This window comes from Pelobates fuscus, chromosome 5 (genome assembly GCF_036172605.1).
Source record: "Pelobates fuscus isolate aPelFus1 chromosome 5, aPelFus1.pri, whole genome shotgun sequence".
NCBI classification, from domain to species: Eukaryota; Metazoa; Chordata; class Amphibia; order Anura; family Pelobatidae; genus Pelobates; species Pelobates fuscus.
In genome coordinates, this window is record NC_086321.1 from 171,471,832 (window position 1) to 171,493,334 (window position 21,503).

The window sequence follows — 21,503 nt, forward strand, 5'->3', positions numbered from 1 at the left end:
GGTCGTATGTCCTCCAATAATACTAGAAGAATAATAGACATATTGGATATCGCTAATAGATCCAATATTCCCCTCCTGACCCTGTCTCTAGACGCAGAGAAAGCGTTTGACAGGGTCGGGTGGGGATACCTTAGGGAGACACTGACTGCGTTTGGTTTACAGGGCAGAATTTGTAATGCAATTATGGCACTGTATTCCAACCCCTCAGCTAGGACAGTGGGCCCCAACATCTTAGCTGGATGGTTCCCACTCCGAAATGGTACCAGACAGGGATGCCCATTATCCCCACTTTTATATATTTTAACTCTGGAACCTTTGGCTATTGCTATAAGGAATAATTATAATATTAAAGGATTCCCTATTGCGCACACCGAATTAAAAATATCGTTATATGCGGATGACGCATTGATATCATTGACCTCACCAGAATCATCTTTGCCTTTTCTTATGCAAGAAATAGAATCTTACAGTCTGATTTCCAATTTCAAGCTTAATATCTCGAAATCCACTGCCCTGTATACCAATCTATCACAGAATGCGGTTAAGAGATTATCGGATCTATATAATTTCATCTGGTCTAATAAGGAAATAGAATATCTTGGGATTACTATATCAGCAGATATTGAGGATATAATGGAGATTAATATTCTTAGAATGATCAAAGAAATGAATTATAAATTACAAAAATGGAAAAATTTGGAGACTACTTGGATCGGCAGAATTAACACTATAAATTCATATATATTGCCAAAGTGGTCCTACTTATTTTCCATGGTACCTATGAAAATTCCAAGGTCTTGGCTAAATATGATTCAATCATATTTTTCCAAGTTCATATGGAAAAACAAAAAAACGAGAATTAGTTCTAAAATCTTGTCTAAGAGAATAACGAATGGGGGCTTAAATTTTCCTAATATTTTCACCACTTATTATGCAAATATGATAAGACATATATTCTGTCTTCAAGACCCACAATTTTTAGATGAACCCTGGCATATTTTGGACTCACAGGTTGTGATGCCCAATAAATTGGAACTCTTGATATGGAAGGAACTACCGGGTAAATCCCAATTTTTTACGCAGATTGAATCATTTATACTCAGCCAATCGTTAAACACCTGGCAAGAAATCAAAAAATTGTTGGGTTATGTAAACAAGATACCAAAGACTTGTTCTATAGCGGTAATTGAGCAGAATGTAACTGACTTATCCTTGAATATTTGGTTTGAACACGGTATAGATACTGTTTCTGATATTATGATTGACAATAGATTGATATCATTTCAACACATCGTAGATTCCTATAAATTACCATCTAGAGAAATCTTTACCTATTTAAGAATTAAACATTACTTACACTCCTCTATTATTGATAATATATCTACAATTTCTAACCAATTGGAAATCATATTTTGTAATAGATCCAAGAAAAAAGTTACATCATTGGCGAATGTTCTGTTAAAAGAAATGGGTCAGATACCTTTAAAAATCATAGATTACTGGGAAAAAGAATTAGACATATCAATATCAGAAAAACAATGGTGCTCATCTATTTCTTACTTAACAAAATATATACATGGTATAAATTTGGTAGAATGTCATTTTAAATTAATATATAAATGGTACTACACTCCATCTAGACTATCAAAGATGTACCCACATTTACAGAATATATGTTGGAGGTGTGGGTCGTCTACTGGGACATATATACATACCTGGTGGGAATGTCCAATTTTAAAGATACTATGGTCATGGACCTACGATGTGTTGTACGAGTTGTCTCATAAAAGATTGGAACAAAATCCAGCTGTAGCGATTTTACATTATAACTGGAATTTGGACACACAAGAAATTAAATGCATAGCATCTCATTGTTTTGTGGCTGCCAAAATTATAATTGCTAGAAACTGGAAATCATCTATTCCCTTCCAAAAAATACATCTTATTAATCAAATCAAATACCAACTCACGATGGAAAATAATCTTATTAATAATATATTGAGTTCAACTCTTAAAAAAGGTACTTACAAATTGTGGTTAAACAAAGTGATATCAATCTATCAATGAAAATGGGCAGCCCCCTGTCACTTGTTAACTATAATAGTATTGTAATCTAAAGGTGATGAAAAAACGGGCAATCCTTTTACATTTGTATAATCCAATGTCAATCTATGCATGAAAATGGGTAACCCCCCATTATTTGTTAATTATAACAGTATTGTAACGATCCAAAGGTGGTGAAAAAACGGGTAATTTTATTACACTTTTATACCCCAATGTCAAGAGGAAAGGGAACTTTGGGTCTGACCTACTATTATCTACTACTTCTATGTATAGAAACATTGATATAGTCTCGGACGATCATTAGTTGCCCCTCACCAAGATGTTTTATTAGATAGGACTATAATACGTAATTTGTCTAAAGGAACAACCAGAGATAGTTATTGATATCAATGCAAAACAATACAAGACTCAATGATGTTCATCCTAAACAATAAGGCCTCCCCGTTTACTAAATCCCGGCCCATACTGAAGGAACAATATGCACAATCACTATGTTCTTTTTTCTTTTTTACTCCTGACTGATGAATATTAGCTGGGAACGATCTATCTTTCAGTCTGAAAGTATGAATGAATGTGTGAAAGATGTATTTATTTTTTTAGTAACTCAGTCAAAGTACGCTTTATGATGTATTTTTTTTTACGATATTCTTTATATCAGGACAATATATCTGTGATTTGAAGACGAAGTAAACTAAAACTAAAATCTACAAATGCTTTTGATACGTTTAACGAATATCATTTAATATACTGGCTGACTGTACAAAACAAAATTACTAAATAAAGACGATTATAAAAAAAAAAAAAAAAATGAAACTGCCGAGGACCTTCTTCGCACAATAAGAACAACAGTAATATGATACGTCTGAAGAGGCGAGAGAGCCAGAATAAAACACAAAAAGTTATGTCTGCCGAAGGAATGGGGCGGACTAGCACTGCCCGACTTTTGTAAGTACCACCAAGCAACAGCCCTACAATGAATACGGGAATGGCACGAAACCCCGTCTCAAGAAATATGGGTTGCACTAGATAAAGCAAGTACCAATAAAAAGCTATTCACATCAGTATGGTACAAAGAGCTGGATGCAACACCAACATCGATGCGCACCTCACCAATCGCGAACACACTGGAAGTATGGAACAGGGTAAGGCAGGAACAGAATCTGGCTCCAAAACCGAGCCCACTAATACCTCTGACGCATAACAAGGAGCTAGGAGGGGGACTACCCCCCCAAGCATGGACATTCGTGCAACCTGCGGATCACATACCAATCCTACAGGCGCTCACGAACTCAAGGGTCCAAGATCTTCGAGAATTGACGGGCGGGCTAACACCGAAGCCCATGCAACAGTTCCGCCACTCCCAACTACAACACTTTTACTCCAACTTACCGAACAAACCAAAAATACACAGGGAGTTGACCTGGTTCGAGGAGTTTTGCAGAAGTACACCGGGATCGGACTCCATTGTCTCCACCCTTTATCAACGGCTCTTGGTAGGTAACCTAGAACACAAGGACTCCTTCAAGAGACAAAGGGAGGAGATAATGTCCCACTCTTTTACTGAGGCCCAATGGGAAAAAATCCTATCGCTACAACATAAAAGCTCGATCAGCACCAAATATGAAGAGGTAAACTATAAACTACTCTCACAATGGTATCGCACCCCAGCTCTACTTCACAGGAAATTTCCATCAGAACCAAACACGTGTTGGAGATGCGGGACAGGAATAGGGACCACGCGACACATCTGGTGGGACTGCGATAAGATAACACCATACTGGAACGAGATAAAAAATACAACGGAGGAGATACTGGGGGAAACACTGGACTTCGATATAGTGAATGTGCTACTACACTCAACGAGACTGCCCATCTCACAATACAAAAAAATCGATATTGAGACACTTGATCAATGCGGCCAAATCCTTGGTGCCGGCCTTATGGAAGCAGCCTACCCCACCCACGATAGTTTAATGGCTACTGAGGGTGGAGGAAATTCACGCCGCGGAGGAGAAACAAGCGGAATTACTAAACCACGGGGACAAACATGCAGAGCGATGGCACCCATGGTATATATACCTGGCAGACACCAGACAGGATGTAAGAGGAGATGAAGCCGGGGCTGGCGGGGGGACCCACGCGCGCTGGTCCACAACCCCAATTATATAAGTCTTAAACTTCACTCGGCCTTGGTGCATTATATCTTTTAACCGTACCAAACTATCCTATTACCCCCTCGGTCTACCCTCACACACTTCCCGACCCAAACCAATCTCTTCCCCCCCCCCCCACTCTACACACGCCACAGCTCATGGCACAGCAAAAAGAACATAACACAAAACGACTGGAAACACCACAAGAACAAGGAGTTATGGACGTCACAAGGAAAACCCTGGAGGATAACGCTGGTCGTATGGATAATGCTTCTCAGGACACCCCTAACACTGTCAATAACCTTACCACAAGCAGCTACAAACACCTCCCCAGACCACTGAACAGTGTCACGGCGCAGACCAGAGCAAAGCCATAACACAGAAGGCAGACCCATACTCTGTCAAGAGAGAGCCTGCAGCTGACATAGAACTCGACAGTAACACAAAAAACATGTATAAACACAGAACAAACTAATTCACACAGAACACACTTGGCACATACCTCTCACGACACTAGACACACAGACGAAGAACTCGTCAGGGCCCACACTACCACACATGACCAAGGGAAGGAGGGACCCCCACCCACACTCCCCAGTACTCAAAAGCACCTGAACATAGAAATGCAACTGATGAAAGCTCAACCTATAGCTCAAGGAAAGTTCACAAAAAACAGTAAGGTTTAATAATATAAAAAAAAAGCGAAAGAAAAACAAAGAAAAAGTTATTGGAAAGCACAACTTGGTAAAGGAAAACCATAAAAAAAATGGTATGTGAGCGCTCCAAATATAAAGTAATGACCACTAAAGCACTGTACCCCAATACAGCAATTTATAAAGGGAAGCAAAACTAGATCTGGTAGCAACACAGGGTTAATATAAATTACTAAGTAAATTAGTAATATTGTTATGTGCCAAATGTATAAAACATCATTTATTGAACATGAAAAAGAATAGTAACATCAAATCAAATCAATATCACAACAATAAAATATATAAAAAAGCAACAAATGTCCAGAGCAGATGTTTAAAAAATAATAAACATAGTGTGGGGCCCCTTACACTGATGGAATGGCCACTGGAAAAAATGTGCATATATAAAATAATAATGAAAATTAAAAACAATACCCAGACTCATACACTATCCCTGCCGGGGGGAGCTTGTAAACCGACCAAACCGCCCTGTCTGGGCTAAGAGGGTTGCAATGGGAATATCCCGGAGTAAAGAATATATATATATATATATATATATATATATATATATATATATATATATATATATATATATATATAAACGCTGGGGGTCAACCAGAGCAACTTACCCTGTTCGCCCGACCTTCGAGTAAGGTGATGGGAGCAAGCCAACCCCTAGACACGAGATGTGCAGAGACTACCGATCCAGTCACTACAGCTACCACAAGTCACCACCGGACCGTAAATGAAGGATTGGAGGTACAGCACGGAATATCGGATAGAAGAACGTCTACACGTTTCGTCGTTACTGGAGGACTTTCTCAATACAAAGTTCTACTATCACAGAACCGGGTATATATACCCTCTCTTAAAGTCGTCATGATTAATTAATTAATTAATTGATTAATTAAATAAATTGGTTCAAAATTACCAATCCAGCGTAAATATACAATTGGTAATAAAGGTACAAATAACAGAGTTACTGAAATCATTATTAATTCTGCAAGGTATGCAAACGAATAAAAAAGAAATATATAATACATGGATTTACACATTTATATTAGACAAAAACTAACTTCATCCTGTCATAAGCATAATCCCTAGAATTAGGAATATTAGTAAATACAGGTAACAATTATTATTTTATATGTGCACATTTTTTCCAGTGGCCATTCCATCAGTGTAAGGGGCCCCACACTGTGTTTATTATAATTTTTTTAAATCTGCTCTGGACATTTGTTGCTTTTTTATATATTTTATTGTTGTAATATTGATTTGATGTTATTATTCTTTTTCATGTTCAATAAATGATGTTTTATACATTTGGTACACTACTAATTTACTTACTAATTTATATTAACCCTGTGTTGCTACCAGATCTAGTTTTGCTTCCCTTTATAAATTGCTGTATTGGGGTACAGTGCTTTAGTGGTCATTACTTTATATTTGGAGCGCTCACATACCATTTTTTATTTCTTATAATTATGATTAAGTCGCTCCTCTGTATGTGATGCAGACCGGTTTTTTATTTTTATTATTTTTTTTTGTGTAAATTACCTTGTATTGGTTTTGGTATAAGGAATACCATAACACCACAAGCTACACATAAACATACCAAGGCCCCATTCTACTATAATATGGCAGGCCACAAGCTGGCACAGTCGGCCACAGATACAGCCCTTGGTGCCCTGCAGAAGCAGTGCGCCGACCATCAGGCTCAGCTTGCTAATCTCGAGGACAAAGCCAGGGCACGCAACCTAAGAATCAAGGGGGTGCCGGAGACAGTAGCGGAAGCAGAACTCCCTCACTACTGCAGGAGGCTACTAGCCACCCTACTCATGCCCAAACAGTCTAAACAGCTGGTGGTGGACTCCTGCTTCAGGCTCACCAAGGCGACCAACGCAACCCAAGAGGTACCCAGGGATGTACTGCTCAAAATGGTGCGGGACTCTGACAGGGGTATTATTATGGGAGCAGTGAGAGACAACCCTACAGTATCCTTTGAAGGAGCACAATTAGCTTTTTTCCGGGACTTCTCCAGACATACTCTATCTTGGCGGAGATCTCTCAAGCCTATTACCCAGCTTCTCCAAGAGAAATCCATAGTCTACAAATGGGGACTGTCAGGGCTCCGCGGGCAGCGGTGAGGGGAGGCTGCAATCCTCTCGCAGCACTCACCCTCGGTCCGTCGCCGCCCGCGGTCCCCTCTCCCCTTACCGATAAGCGAGCGGCGTCCTCTCCTCTTGACACGCCGCTCGCGTCCTCCTCTCCTCCTCCCAGCGGCAGCATGTCTAACGCTGCACGCTGGGAGCCGGCACTATTATCTAAGCGCCGGGGTCACTCACGTGACCCGGCGTTAAAGCTACAGTGCAACAAACACAGTGGGGGGTATAGATATCCCCCACGTGTGTTTGTTAATACTGATTGGTGGTTAGCCAATCAGGATTCAGGCTAGGATTTAAATACTTACCTTTCCTGTCTATCTGTGCCCTGTTGTGGTCTTTGCTTTATAGTATTGATTCTGAACGTGTGCTTTCTGGTTAGTACTCTCTGGCTTGTTATACTGACTTTGTGACTTTCTCCTACCCTTTGACCTCGGCTTGTTTCTCGTTATTCTGTTTTCTGGTTCCCCTTACTCGGCTTGTCTCCTGACTATTCTGTGTGTGCTTAGCCCGGCCACTCTAAGGACCGGTACTGCACACTTTCTGTCTGTGTGTCTGTGTGTGTGTTAGCGTGTTGGGTTCCCCAGTATCGTGACATTACAACAGGGCCATAATGGAACCTGCTGACATACCCCAGCTCCTAGTTAATCAGGAGGCTAGAATGGATGGCTTGGACCACCGTATGGATCAGTTTGCTCAAGCTTTACAGACCATACTGACTCGTACTGCACACTTGCAGCCTGCCGTCCAGGAGGCGGCTGCTGCTGTGCCCGAACCCATTGCCACTCCAGTACCCGTTCCTGCTCATGTAGTCCATATGACACCGCCACAGCCCTATAGTGGTGACCCAGCTTTGTGTCGTGGTTTCCTCAATCAAATTGACATCCATTTGGTGATGAATCCACGTTCCTATCCCACCGACAGGTCCAAAATTGCCTTTTTGATAAACCACCTGTCTGGGAGAGCTTTAGCATGGGCAAACCCCATGTGGGAAAATATGTCTCCTATGTCCTTTGCAGATTTTTTGTCAGCATTCAAACGCACGTTTGATCAACCCGGTAGGGTTGCCTCTGCTGGCAAAGCTCTGCTTAGGGTTCGACAGGGTAACAGATCTGTAGCGGATTATACTATCGAATTCCGCACTCTAGCAGCTGAAGTGGTTTGGAATAATGACGCCCTCGTAACAGCCTTTCAGGAGGGTTTGGCCGCTTACATACTGGATGAAATAGCATCCAGGGAACTGCCTGTTCTTCTGGATGATGTTATAGACTATGTAATCCTTATTGATAACCGTATTAGAGAGAGGCGTACTCAAAGACGTCTGGATACACGGGTGTTACCTGCTCTACCCAGTACTGCATTACTAGCATTACCCGCTCCTAGGCAACCATCCCCCGAACCCATGCAATTGGGTGCTACAGGGTTAACTGAGGCTGAAAGAACGTATCGTAGAAGGGAGGGGTTATGTCTTTATTGTGGTAAGAGGGGGCACCACTGTAATACCTGCCCTAAGTTACAGGGAAACTACAGCACCTAAGGCCCAGAGAGGGGTCGGCCTCGGGTGTTATGACCTTGTCCCCTCATGTGTCCATCTCCAGACCGTTTATTACAGTTTCTCTTTTGGTCAATAAAACCACTATAACAACCAAAGCCTTGATCGATTCAGGTGCGGCAGACAACCTTATGGATGAGAACTTTGCCAAAACCGCAGCCCTGACTTTGATCCGAAAGGCCACACCCTTGGCCGTTGAGGCCATAGATGGTAGACCACTTGAGAAACCTCTGGTGACCCATGAAACCCAAGATATAGTTATGTCTGTGGGTGCTTTACACAAGGAACGATTAACCTTCCAAATAATTGACTCCCCTACTGCTACCATCGTTCTGGGTTTTCCCTGGTTAGTTAAACACAACCCAGTACTTGATTGGGGTTGTTTAGATATACTCTCCTGGGGGGAATCTTGTCAACGAGACTGTATGGCCCAGGTACGTCCCGTTTGTTTACTCAACGTGCCCACAGCTAAACCACTTTCTGTTTCTGTCCCTTCTGTATATGCAGACCTTGCATTGGTTTTCGAAAAAAGGGAGGCAGATAAGTTACCTCCACACCGTGAGTATGACTGTGCCATTAACCTATTACCGGGTACTATGCCTCCTAGGGGTAAGGTCTACCCTCTTTCTGAGAAAGAGAACCAGGTCATGGAGGAGTACATACGGGAAGCCTTAACTAAAGGTTTTATTAGAAGGTCCTCCTCTCTGGCTGGTGCTGGTTTCTTTTTTGTGGCGAAAAAGGAGGGCGATTTGAGACCGTGTATAGATTACAGAGCACTAAACAATATAACGATTAAAAATGCCTATCCGATCCCTCTCATTACGGAGTTGTTTGATCGTGTCAAAGGTTCTAAATATTTTACAAAACTAGACCTCAGGGGGGCTTATAACCTTGTTCGTATCAAGGAGAACGATGAATGGAAAACGGCGTTCAATACACGCAGTGGGCATTACGAGTATCTAGTCATGCCTTTTGGATTGTGTAATGCTCCTGCCGTATTTCAGGATCTCATAAACGATGTCCTTAGAGACCTACTGCATGTCTGTGCCGTAGTCTACCTTGATGACATACTCGTATATTCTCCGGATTTGGAGACACATCATACTCATGTTAGGATGTTGCTTAAAAGGTTGTTGCAGAACGGTCTTTATTGTAAATTAGAGAAATGCTTATTCGACCAAACTTCTGTACAATTCCTGGGTTATGTTATTTCTGAACAAGGATTCAGCATGGATCCTTCAAAATTGGAAGCTATACTGTCCTGGCCCCTTCCCCAAGGACTTAAGGCAATACAGCGATTTATAGGGTTTGCCAATTATTATAGAAAGTTTGTTAAAAACTTCTCATCCATTATTTCCCCTATCACTAAACTGACAAAAAAGGGTTTACACCCCAGGGTTTGGAATCCTAATGCTATTGTGGCCTTCGAGACTATAAAAAAGGCATTTGCCACTGCCCCTGTGTTACACCATCCTGATCCTTCCCTTCCCTTTGTACTGGAAGTTGACGCCTCTGAATCAGGTATGGGAGCAGTGTTGTCACAAAGACAATCGTATGACGAACCCCTCCTTCTCTGTGGTTACTTTTCAAAACGCTTGTCAGAGTCTGAAAAGAATTACGACGTTGGGAACAGGGAATTATTAGCTATAGTGATGGCATTTAAAGAATGGAGGTACTTGTTAGAGGGAGCTAGACACAAGATTCTGGTTATAACCGATCATAAAAATCTATCCTATATCGCAGATGCAAGGTTATCCTCTCGTCAGGCTAGATGGTCTTTATTTCTCTCACGTTTTCAGTACATAATCACATACAGGCCTGGTTATCGAAATGTCAAGGCTGATGCCATCTCCCGCCAGTACGAACCTGTAGATTCTATTACCTCCACTCCTGAGCCCATTGTACCCACAACTAATATAATAGCTACTACCCGTTTGGTTATCTCGTCTCTTTTTCTTGATGGTATCAAGTCATACCAATCCCAAGCACCCTCTGAGACTCCTACTGGTAAGCTGTACGTGAAAGTAAAAGACAGAAAGAAGTTGTTCACTTTATTTCACACAGCCAAAACGGCTGGTCATCCAGGGATTACCAAGACTTACAAGGGTCTTTTCCAACAGTTTTGGTGGCCCTCACTCAAAAAAGACATGGTAGATTACGTGCAGGCTTGCCGTGTCTGTACACAGTGTAAGTCCCCTAATGTTAAACCCCTGGGACTCCTTATGCCCCTATCTGTACCCAAGAAACCGTGGACACACTTATCCATGGACTTTATTGTGGATCTTCCTTCATCTGATGGGCAGACAGTAATTTTGACTGTAACGGATAGGTTCTCCAAAATGGCGCACTTCATTCCGCTTAAGAAGCTACCTTCTGCGGTTCAGTTGGCTCAGGTGTTTGCCAAAGAAGTGTTCCGCTTGCATGGTATACCACAAGATATCGTATCTGACAGGGGCCCTCAGTTTGTCTCTCGGTTTTGGAGAGGCTTTTGTGCTGAGATGGGGGTCTCCTTATCGTTTACTTCCTCCTATCATCCGCAATCTAATGGAGCTGCCGAACGAGCAAATCAGTCTGTGGAGTTGTATTTACGCTGTTTCACGAATGCACACCAGGACAACTGGTCCCATCTCCTTCCCTGGGCTGAGTTTGCCAGGAACACTGTGTCTCATTCTTCTACTAGCATAAGTCCTTTTATGGTGGCTTATGGGTTCCAACCCGCTGTCCTTCCGACAAGGGAATGTGTTCTCCGACAAGGGAATGCCCGCTTTGGACGAGCACCTCGCCTCCTTACGGAAGATGTGGGATCAGGTCCATGCTGCTCTTTGTCGTGCTGCTGCTACTCAAAAGAGATTTGCTGATCGTCGCAGATGTGCGGCTCCTTCTTATGCTCCGGGTGATAGGGTTTGGTTGTCCTCTAGGAATCTCCGCCTTAGGGTTCCCTCGATGAAGTTCGCGCCCAAGTTCCTTGGTCCCTATAAGGTGTTGCGTAGGGTGAATCCTGTGAACTCCCTGGCCTTGCCCCCTTCCATGCGCATACCTAACACCTTTCACACCTCCCTTTTGAAGCCCTTGCTCTGTAATCGGTTCTCTGGGTCTCTCAGGCGTTCCGATGCCCTCCGCGCGGTCTCTAGTGACGTATATGAGGTGGCTGCTCTCTGGTTGATTGGAAGGGTTACGGCCCGGAGGAGCGGTCGTGGGTTTCTGTCTCTGACTTGGACGCGCCCTCTTTGATCCGCTCCTTTCATGCGCGGTTTCCTTTGAAGCCTTCGGCTTCCCGCCCTCTGGGCGGTCTTCGAGGGGGGGGTTATGTCAGGGCTCCGCGGGCAGCGGTGAGGGGAGGCTGCAATCCTCTCGCAGCACTCACCCTCGGTCCGTCGCCGCCCGCGGTCCCCTCTCCCCTTACCGATAAGCGAGCGGCGTCCTCTCCTCTTGACACGCCGCTCGCGTCCTCCTCTCCTCCTCCCAGCGGCAGCATGTCTAACGCTGCACGCTGGGAGCCGGCACTATTATCTAAGTGCCGGGGTCACTCACGTGACCCGGCATTAAAGCTACAGTGCAACAAACACAGTGGGGGGTATAGATATCCCCCACGTGTGTTTGTTAATACTGATTGGTGGTTAGCCAATCAGGATTCAGGCTAGGATTTAAATACTTACCTTTCCTGTCTATCTGTGCCCTGTTGTGGTCTTTGCTTTATAGTATTGATTCTGAACGTGTGCTTTCTGGTTACGTACTCTCTGGCTTGTTATACTGACTTTGTGACTTTCTCCTACCCTTTGACCTCGGCTTGCTTCTCGTTATTCTGTTTTCTGGTTCCCCTTACTCGGCTTGTCTCCTGACTATTCTGTGTGTGCTTAGCCCGGCCACTCTAAGGACCAGTACTGCACACTTTCTGTCTGTGTGTCTGTGTGTGTGTTAGCGTGTTGGGTTCCCCAGTATCGTGACAGGGACCCCGCCGATTAATCGCCGACAAAGCAGGGAAGACCCACACAATATCGCACACCAGTGAGGCGACAACATTCCTGCAAGCCCTTGGCCTGACAACGACGCCAACGGCGGACCACCCGACTTGGAACATAGCCAACATCACCCCATTTGTGCCCAGAGGGGAATCACCAACGGCAGAGGACCTGCCATCCTGAATTTGGGGACTGAACTTACCTATACATCATATTACACAAGATGTTCCTTACACAGTTCTACAAATATCGTTTTTTACTTAATTTTTATCAATGTTGAATACTGTTTATAAATAATGCCTATGTTGTACAGTTGCCGGCTCCGAAAGCCTTAGGAGTCGCTCTAACACTAAGATACCAAGACCCCCCCCTACGCAGCACACGGTTATTAAGCGACACCACTGCGCAAAAACAGCAGACCCCAGACTACACAGCACATGACCCAAAGCTATAGGACCAGCAATATCGAGCAAACACGCAGACCCAGACTAGCGTAACTCAATACCCACGCACACCATAAATACGCGCCCTAGTATAGCTCACAGGACAAGGAGCACCACAGATCAGCCATAAGGCGCATGCGGCCCGACCCCAGCACCCCCCAAACCACTCGTCCTAGGACCACCCAAAGATGAGCCTGGGAGCGCAAGCCCCTACAAAACATAAAAAGGAGTTGACCCAGCTGGGTGACATTTGCATACAAGTAATATTATTATTTTTTAACCTGTTACTCCCTGAAATATGATCATATGCAAAAACTCGCAAAAATAAAGAACTGAAAAAAGAAAAAAAATTCTTGCAAGAGAATATTGAAGGATCTCTGTTAAAAGGCTGATTTTGCTTCGTACCAGATAGTATATGTTATAGATGCGTGGATGGACAGACAATGTTATGGTTGCTTGTACACAATGGCAGTAGGATTACTTTGTCTCTGTATTGTCTGATGAATAAAGACGGTTATACATGAATAGTTAATCTTCATCCTTGTAGGATGTGTTACATGGATGTTATTGATGTTGTTTCTGTGTATTTCTGCAATGTTAATGGATAGAAACTGACTGTTCCATCTTCGCACTGTGTCATAGATTGATTTAGATATTATAACATCTTGATAAAAATCTCATCAGCAGACTGAAACATTGACAAAGTGCTCTGTGCACGTGTGAGCATTTCCTTGAAATATATATATATATATCAGGTACGCTGGGCGGCCGGGTTTGTCTAATTGCGGGCGCTAAGGAGGGCCTTGGTGTTATATATATATTGGCCCAGTTCAGCAGTGTTTTGGAGTGCTTGGCCCTTGGTAATTTATACCTCACCTGTCTTCGTCGATTCCGGAAGTTCCCCTCCCACCACACCCTCTTCACATATCATTATAACCAGGCGGGCCCTCTTTTTTACAGGCCTAGCCTCTCGTCGGTTTCGGCACACCTCAACCGACTATTATTTGTTAAAATTAAACCTACTTGGAATGTACGCCCCTTTTCATAATCCCGTACACAAATATAATTTACTAGAAAGGGCAAAGTACCAATGAAGAAGTTTGAGTTCTGCCTGTTTACCATCACTGTCTTAATAATTCACTAGCGATACTAATACACCTTGGTATGCAACACACTGCAAGTAACCATATGCCAAATGCCAACCAGCAGCCCGTGTAATCATAGATGGATGAATTTCATTAATTAGTCACAGAAAATCTTCTGGGATTCATTAATTCATAATGCATATTTATCTTATTTATAATTATTTATTTTTGAGCAGAATTACCACTTCAAAGTACAAAGCAAGGACAGGAGACCCGGTGCATGGCAAGCAGTAAGGGCGCTTTTTAGTATTACTGAGGTTTATAATCATGAAAGGAGGCTTCTGGCTCGAATAATGAAAGGAAACGGCAATGGGCTATAATGATGTAGACAACTTTTATTCTTGGGAGATAACCCTTGAGGGTTCTGTGTTCATTTACAAGGTTTCAGTACTAAAATTTATATTTTTGTAGGTACAAAACATCTCAGTAATAGAAATATAGGAATTATGATAGGAGCAATCTGAATGATCACACCTTAGATCCACAACCTAAAATAAAGATGGAGATTTATATAATTTCTGAGAGACCTTGCTGCATTTACCTTTCTACACTGCATTTTTTATCAATATAAACCGTTTTACTCCCTTTATCTGATCTGGGTTTGTTCTGCAATGTTATTTTTCTGTACCAATGTTTGTATTTATTCCCCGTCACATAAATCCATGGCCGCATTTATTCAGCTGTTGCCCATTTCCTAACTAATCCTTTTTTTTCTCATTTCAATGAAAAGCACATTTAATCCACCATTATGTAATCTTTAATTTAACTAAATTTTGTCAGCTCAGATTACTGAATAGATAAAAGAAATATAGATAGTAATATTGATTTTGATAGCAAATGAAAGTCAGAAGTACCACTTAGTATTAGCATGTTCCATCTAAAAGCACAGGCTTTACTTAAGATTTTGTATCTACTTCAGGCTTTTATATCTGTTCTGCAGCATTACCACTTCTGCTGGAAAGAGTTTACTTTCTTTTCTCAATTGTTTTACAGTACTTATTAAATATCCAGAGGCCATGCAGCATATGGGTCTTATCAGCACAGTATTTTCTATTCCGTGCTTTGTCAAACCTTTTTTTAAACAGCACTGTCACCGTCTGGAGTGGCATTGCCGTTGGAGATCCGGTGACTGGGGTGAGGGTGGAGGGGCAGGCAAAGGTAAGTTCTACTTACTTGAACCTGTCCCTCACCGGCGCCTCCATCTTCTTCTATTGGGTCCATTTCAACATAACTGCCAGAAGGCGACGTCACTGCTGTACTCTTGCGCATGCACAAGCATATAATAAAAATTAAAGGGTTACTGCAACACTATTTTTTTTAAATATTTAAATTCTAACTGTTTGAGCCCTATTAGCATGCAATAAAATGTTTAAAACTTACCACAACTCCAGTGCAGGTTTTCCACTGACTGATGTTAAGGCAAGTCGTCCTCTTCATGTCTGTGGTCCAATACAATTAATCTCATAGGAATTAATTTAATAACATTTTGAGAATTTTTTATTTTTGTTGTGCATGGTTTGACAAGATGATATAGGTTGCCACAATAGCAAGCATAATCACAGCAATATCACAGGTTTCTACATATGTGGCAATGTATTGTAATCACATTTTTTTAGCATTTTTAAAACGTGGTAAGTCAGTCTAGTGATTCGACATACAAGTATCAGCATTAGGGGATATGTTCTTTAAGCATTATTATCAGTAGTGTATTTAAGCTATAAACAGGTTTGAACAGTTATATCCTTAAGATTACATAGCTATGTCTAGACGCTTTTTACTGTAGGTGTTTAGGCTATTAGGCATGGAAAACAACATACTATAGGTACATAAACATTCCGAGTGCAGGCTAGCACCGCCCATCCACTGAGTCGGGTTACGGTATAGTCACCCTGCTTCGGTCTATCAACAAGCTTTAATTCTAATGTGCAATTAGGTCCGTCATTACCCTGCATAGCTGGCTGAAAGTGTGAACACGGTTCCTTGTAGGCATGGCATTAAATCAGCGACATATTGTCATCAACTAAACATGTAATGTATGCAAACCTAAAATATAAACTAACGTAAGGTAGCATTAGTTCAGGTGCTTCTGAGGGGTGCATACTAGGCAAGACCTGGTCAGCGGTGTCTGCAGGAGAAAGTCCCGGTTTGCGAGTATGCAGGGCTCGTGTGTCAGTCCTCCGACCTGCCCTCTCCTCACCAGTGTGGCCCGTTCAGCCGATGCCCCGCTTGTGCGTGGGTGCGTGGGTGTTGCAGGTGATGCAGGTGTCTGGCTGGGAGCTGTTATGGTCGACTGCTTGCAGAGTAGTACAGTCTCTTGGGTGAGTGTTCTCCAGGGTGCTGTGGGTGTATTGCGGGGACTCCTCGGTCGGTTCTGTCCCGACCGGCTGTCATGAAGGGGCTGTACCTGCTCGGATCCTCCTGTCTGGGTTGTAGCGGAGAGCACTTCCCTGTGTCCTCGGGTCCCTTTCCTATACGTGGGGGGACCGTGGGCCCTCCGTGCCTCGTTCTCCCGATGCTCCTGTAGGTATGTGGATGGTGTGTCGGAGTTTGTTCCGGTATGCTCCCCTGCCCAGAAGGAGACTTGTTACTCCGAGTGGTTAAGCGAGATTGCGGTCGGGCTTGTAGGGGTGGACAGGAACGTTTGCTCTGTTGTGCTCGCTTTGCGCCGGCCATTTTGTGCCCACCTCGTGGTTGCGGTGAGGAGTGATTGTCACACTTGATTTCAGCTGGGATGTGTAGGCACTGTGCCAGCCTGCGCCAGAATGCCGCAAAGATTTTATTTAGCCTTGCTGTGTAGTCAGCTTGAACAGTGAGGATCGTGTTTGGCTCTCTTGTGCTCTCTCCGGGTTGCTTGGGCGTCATCCTCGCCTCAATCCCAGGTGCTTTCCGAAGCCGTTGTGGTCAGGCTGTAGTGCGGGGGTAGTCGCCCCCAGCGAGGACCGGGATGTCCCCCACCGGTCCAGAGGGGGGGGTTGCAGGGCCGTGCTGAGTGTTTGCTTGCGAGCGTGGCCTGTGTCAGGGGATCAGCCGTCTCCCCCAAGTTGCAGGCTCCGCTCCGAGGTAGGCCTCGTGGCCGGTTCAGGCATGTTCAGGTGATTTCGACGCGGGTCAGGGATCATTGTGTGCCCCTTGTGGTCCTGTGTCGTTCTCTGGGCTCCGTTTGGTGTTGGCACCAGTAGTTCGTGCAAGATTGGTGTTTTTGTGCCTTCTATTGCAGGAGCTCTCAGAAAGCACGACCGGCCATCTTGGCTGTCATGCCCCGCCCCCCAATTTAATAACTTTTATTAATATCAGAAATTGATATATTGGCACTGTTTCCCCTTGAATGATTCAAAGCAAAGAGTTACCCACTATTTTAACTCTTATAGACCCTGGAGTACGTTTATTAGAGTATTTGTATTTCACACATTAACCACAACCGATTATTAAAATATCATTTATTGTGACAAATAATTAATAATAATAATATGTACCATGTGTGACAATATCAGTGAATTTTTTTGATATAACATAAGTATACAATATGGAAGCAGTTATGATACAATTAAAGATAGGTTAATAGCAACATATGTTAATTTAACTTCTAAAGGAGTTACATGCAAAATTACAAATAATTCCTCTAGAATTTAATTGTTAGATCCACATAAATGCAATTTAACAAGACAAGACAAAACTTCAGCATTCAGCTAGAAATTCCTTACACAGAATTTATCACAGCATCGCACAGACGCACAGCTTCAAGTCGTAAACTTTTTCTATCAGTCTGAATCACACTGAGTTAACTTACTCACTGCTGGCTACAATTCTCACAGGAAAAACACCTTTAATATTGCAACTAAAAAAACATACAATATTTCTCACACCAACAAGTCAATTAACTATTTTCCGTTTTCCATCCAGTAAACCAATAAGAATAATTTAATCAAATTTGTACACTGCAGCTGATTAAGTTTCCTGATTAAAGATTAATTACCCCTAAATTCAGATAAGTGAATATCTCTGGATAATAGCTTGATATGCTAAACTTGACAAATTACCAATAAATATATTGTTCATTTATTCCACCTGCAGGTATGGAATGTGGAACCATATATTCAAATTAAATTAAATTAAACTAGCATATTTACCTTTCTTGGTAGAAGAATAGGCTTGGAGATATATCCCATGAATGGTGAATGAGAGTATGTATATATATATATATATATATATATATATAGAGAGAGAGAGAGAGAGAGAGAGACTTGTGGAAAGCTATCAAGAGTTCTGATCAGTAAATTATTTTTAACTAAGTACCAGATTCAGTTGGAAAAGATAGACTGTTAGGTTTTCAAAGTCCCCTATCTTCGGCTATCCTCAAAGTGGTCTGGGTGCCTGGAGTGTTCCTTTAACAATGAAAACGTATAGCATGGTATAAGCGCACTTAAGAATTATAATGTAAGTAAGATCTGAACACGTGCAGTTAAGTGTGAAGAATATGTTTGGTTTTCTATGCTTATTAGAAAATAACACATGCTAGCAAGTTATAACTGGCTGAAGCACCAACTACCCTGGGTTGGTGAGGAGTCTGCCTAGGTCACTTAACCTATGCCACTTAGAGTCCAAATGAGATGAGACAGCTTGATACCGAGCTCAGTGGTACGGCGAAACAGGGAGGACTGTGACTTCCATGGGCCAATGTTTCTGTGTACTTGGCAGCATAAGGGGGCGACCTCTGGGTCATGCCAGTTCAGCCTAGGGCGAGGGAGTCTGGATCTCTGTGGTTGAGGTGAGTAGTGGCGGCCATGCTGCTGGGTAGGATGGAGAAGCGTTGCCTGCCGCTCTGGCTTCCTGCGCTTTCTCTCTTTTTTGGCTGTGCGGGAGGGGTGTTTATACATGCCGCTTTGTGTAGCAGGATGTCTCCCATGAACCGCTGGGCCTTCAGCAGGCATGTAGGGTATCTCTTTGGGGTTCTGTCCCTCAGGAGATTGAATAGGTGTCGCCATAATACAAGCCTCCAGTTTTGCCCAGAAGCCAGCAAATATTGCATCCAAGCACTCCAGCATGTGTTCAGCAGTGTCTCGTTGTGTCTCCATGGGCTGTGTCAGTCCAGACTGGTGGAGCAGAAGCGTGTCCGCCATCTTAGGTGAGTCAGCCGTGATCAAGAGTCGTGAGGTTGCAGCTGTTTACGGTCGATAGAGGTGTTAGCCAGTAAATACCGGGATAATCCCGCCAGTCCAGAGGGGGTGGGACAGCTTTGTTCACCGGGACCACGTAGTCAACGAGGAAGCAAGGAGAGCAGCCGCCTCTCCAAAGCTTGGGCTCGTGTAGGCCGCAAGCCACAATCGGGATGTTTCGGGGTCAGACAGGCTAACAACGGTGCACCGAAGACCCCTTGACAAGACGAGTGCTTATTGCGGTCTGATTAACGGGTGGCCCGGGTATAAATCATGATTTATCAGGGCCAGATGCAGGAGCTCTTGCAGAGCACGTCTGGCTTCCTTGGCAGTCAAGCTCTGCCATGACGGAAATAATTTTTTCACAGAACTGGCAGAGTTCTGGTCTGCCTAAGCCTAAATCACATGTGCTGGGGTGTAACTAGCTTCTGGCACAAAATGACAGATATCTCTGTATGAGCAGCATTTCAAGCTGAAACTCTGCACTTGCAGATTGTTACCACCATGACCACTTTTAAAAGCAGAAGTGGCAATTGAGGTTGGAGTAACCCTTTAATAATAATGAAAATCTGTGCTTTTCAGCTTTTATGTAAGTATTATTAATATATATATATACATCTTATGGAATGTCTTTTTTGATTTTTTTTAATATATGAGATCATTACAATATGGCATTTTATTTGCAACAACACAGGTGTCGGATAGCAAGAAGTGGCTGAAGAATTTGTGTGTATTCAAATAAGTATTCCACCCACTCAAAATATGTTCAACTGAGATTTTAAATCAGCAGCAACGTAATCCTTTGTTGCATTTAATAATCATCTGGTCTGGCACATGTTAATCCTTTGGCAGTGAAAGTGTTCAAAATGGATCTACTAAACTAATGTGAAAGGGATTTAGAGAGTTTTTTCTGATTCCCTATTTTGGCCTAATCATTGCAATTTGGTTGTTACCTCATTATTAATCTCTGTTTAGTAAATACACATCCCTGCTGTATAAAGAAATGATATTACTGAGGTGTCTTTTCTGTTTTTTGTATAGGTAGTGTTTATTGGAATGATGTCCAGCTCCACTCTCTGGGGAAACGTTTCAGACCAGTATGGCAGGAAGACTGTAAGTTATAAAACATTATTTAAAGGATAACTCCAAACACCTAAAGGACTTTATCATGCTGAAGTGCTTTATTTGTGAATAGTGTGTGCTCTTTTTAATCTTACAAAAGGTAGACAAAATAAATGGCACATATATGAATTAACCTTGTTACACCTCCCTGGCTGTCAATCACACAACAACCTCTGTCACTTCCTGGCTGTTTAGCTCAGTGGAAATAGACACAAGAGTCAGCAATTGCCCAGAGCACCTGCTTTGCCAAGACTCCTCATTGAGCTGTATTGGCAAGTCTGCCAAGGTGCAGACAAGAGATCTGCAGCTTCTGCAAGCTTTTTTAAGATATAGCCCCAATAAAAAATACATAAGTAAATGCATGCATCTTTTCAAAGGGGATATATCTACTAAATAGACCATTTTTATTTTAAGCATTTTGGATAGTGTAGTGTCCCTTTAATAAAAGAAGAAAAGGGGGGTGGGGGGGGGGAGAGCATAAACATATTTGGTTGGTTAAAACTCACTGTTTCATAAATAAATCTATAGATCTCTTTACTACAAAATATGTGAATTGTGGTGCTTGTGGCCTGTAGTCAATTATTGGTAATATAACTTGTGCTTCTCTAACACCCTTTCTTTACTTACATTCTCTCCCTCCCTCCTTCGTGTCCATTGTTGTGTAGGGTTTGAAGATCAGTGTGTTCTGGACCTTGTACTATGGGATTCTGAGTGCATTTGCCCCGGTCTATAGCTGGATTCTCGTGCTCCGTGGGCTAGTTGGCTTTGGGATTGGTGGTGTACCTCAGTCGTAAGTTAACGGTCTACAAAGAACTCTTGAGTGTTAAAGTCTTTGGAAATTGGAAAACTAAACGAGTAGAGGTTCAGAAAAACTATAAGATAAGGCAAGCATAATAAAATATTATCATCTACAAATATCACTGATTTTGGAATAAAATCACATACACTATAACCATTTCATTTATAGTCTAAAGAAGAACATGGATTTGCTGCATATGGATGATATGCGTAATAACTGGTCTGTAATTTCTCAGTTCAATAAGTCTTTTATATATAGA

General features: G+C 42.6%; 1 protein-coding gene across 1 annotated transcript in view; it reads left to right on the plus strand.

Annotated features, from left to right (window-relative positions):
- SVOP (SV2 related protein) overlaps nucleotides 1–21,503 on the plus strand; it is a 109,842-nt gene that overhangs the window by 52,494 nt on the left and 35,845 nt on the right. Inside the window, exons 5-6 of the mRNA XM_063454688.1 lie at nucleotides 20,365–20,436; nucleotides 21,111–21,235. Of these exons, the coding sequence (XP_063310758.1) occupies nucleotides 20,365–20,436; nucleotides 21,111–21,235 (197 nt within the window). The remainder of the gene's footprint in view (nucleotides 1–20,364; nucleotides 20,437–21,110; nucleotides 21,236–21,503) is intronic.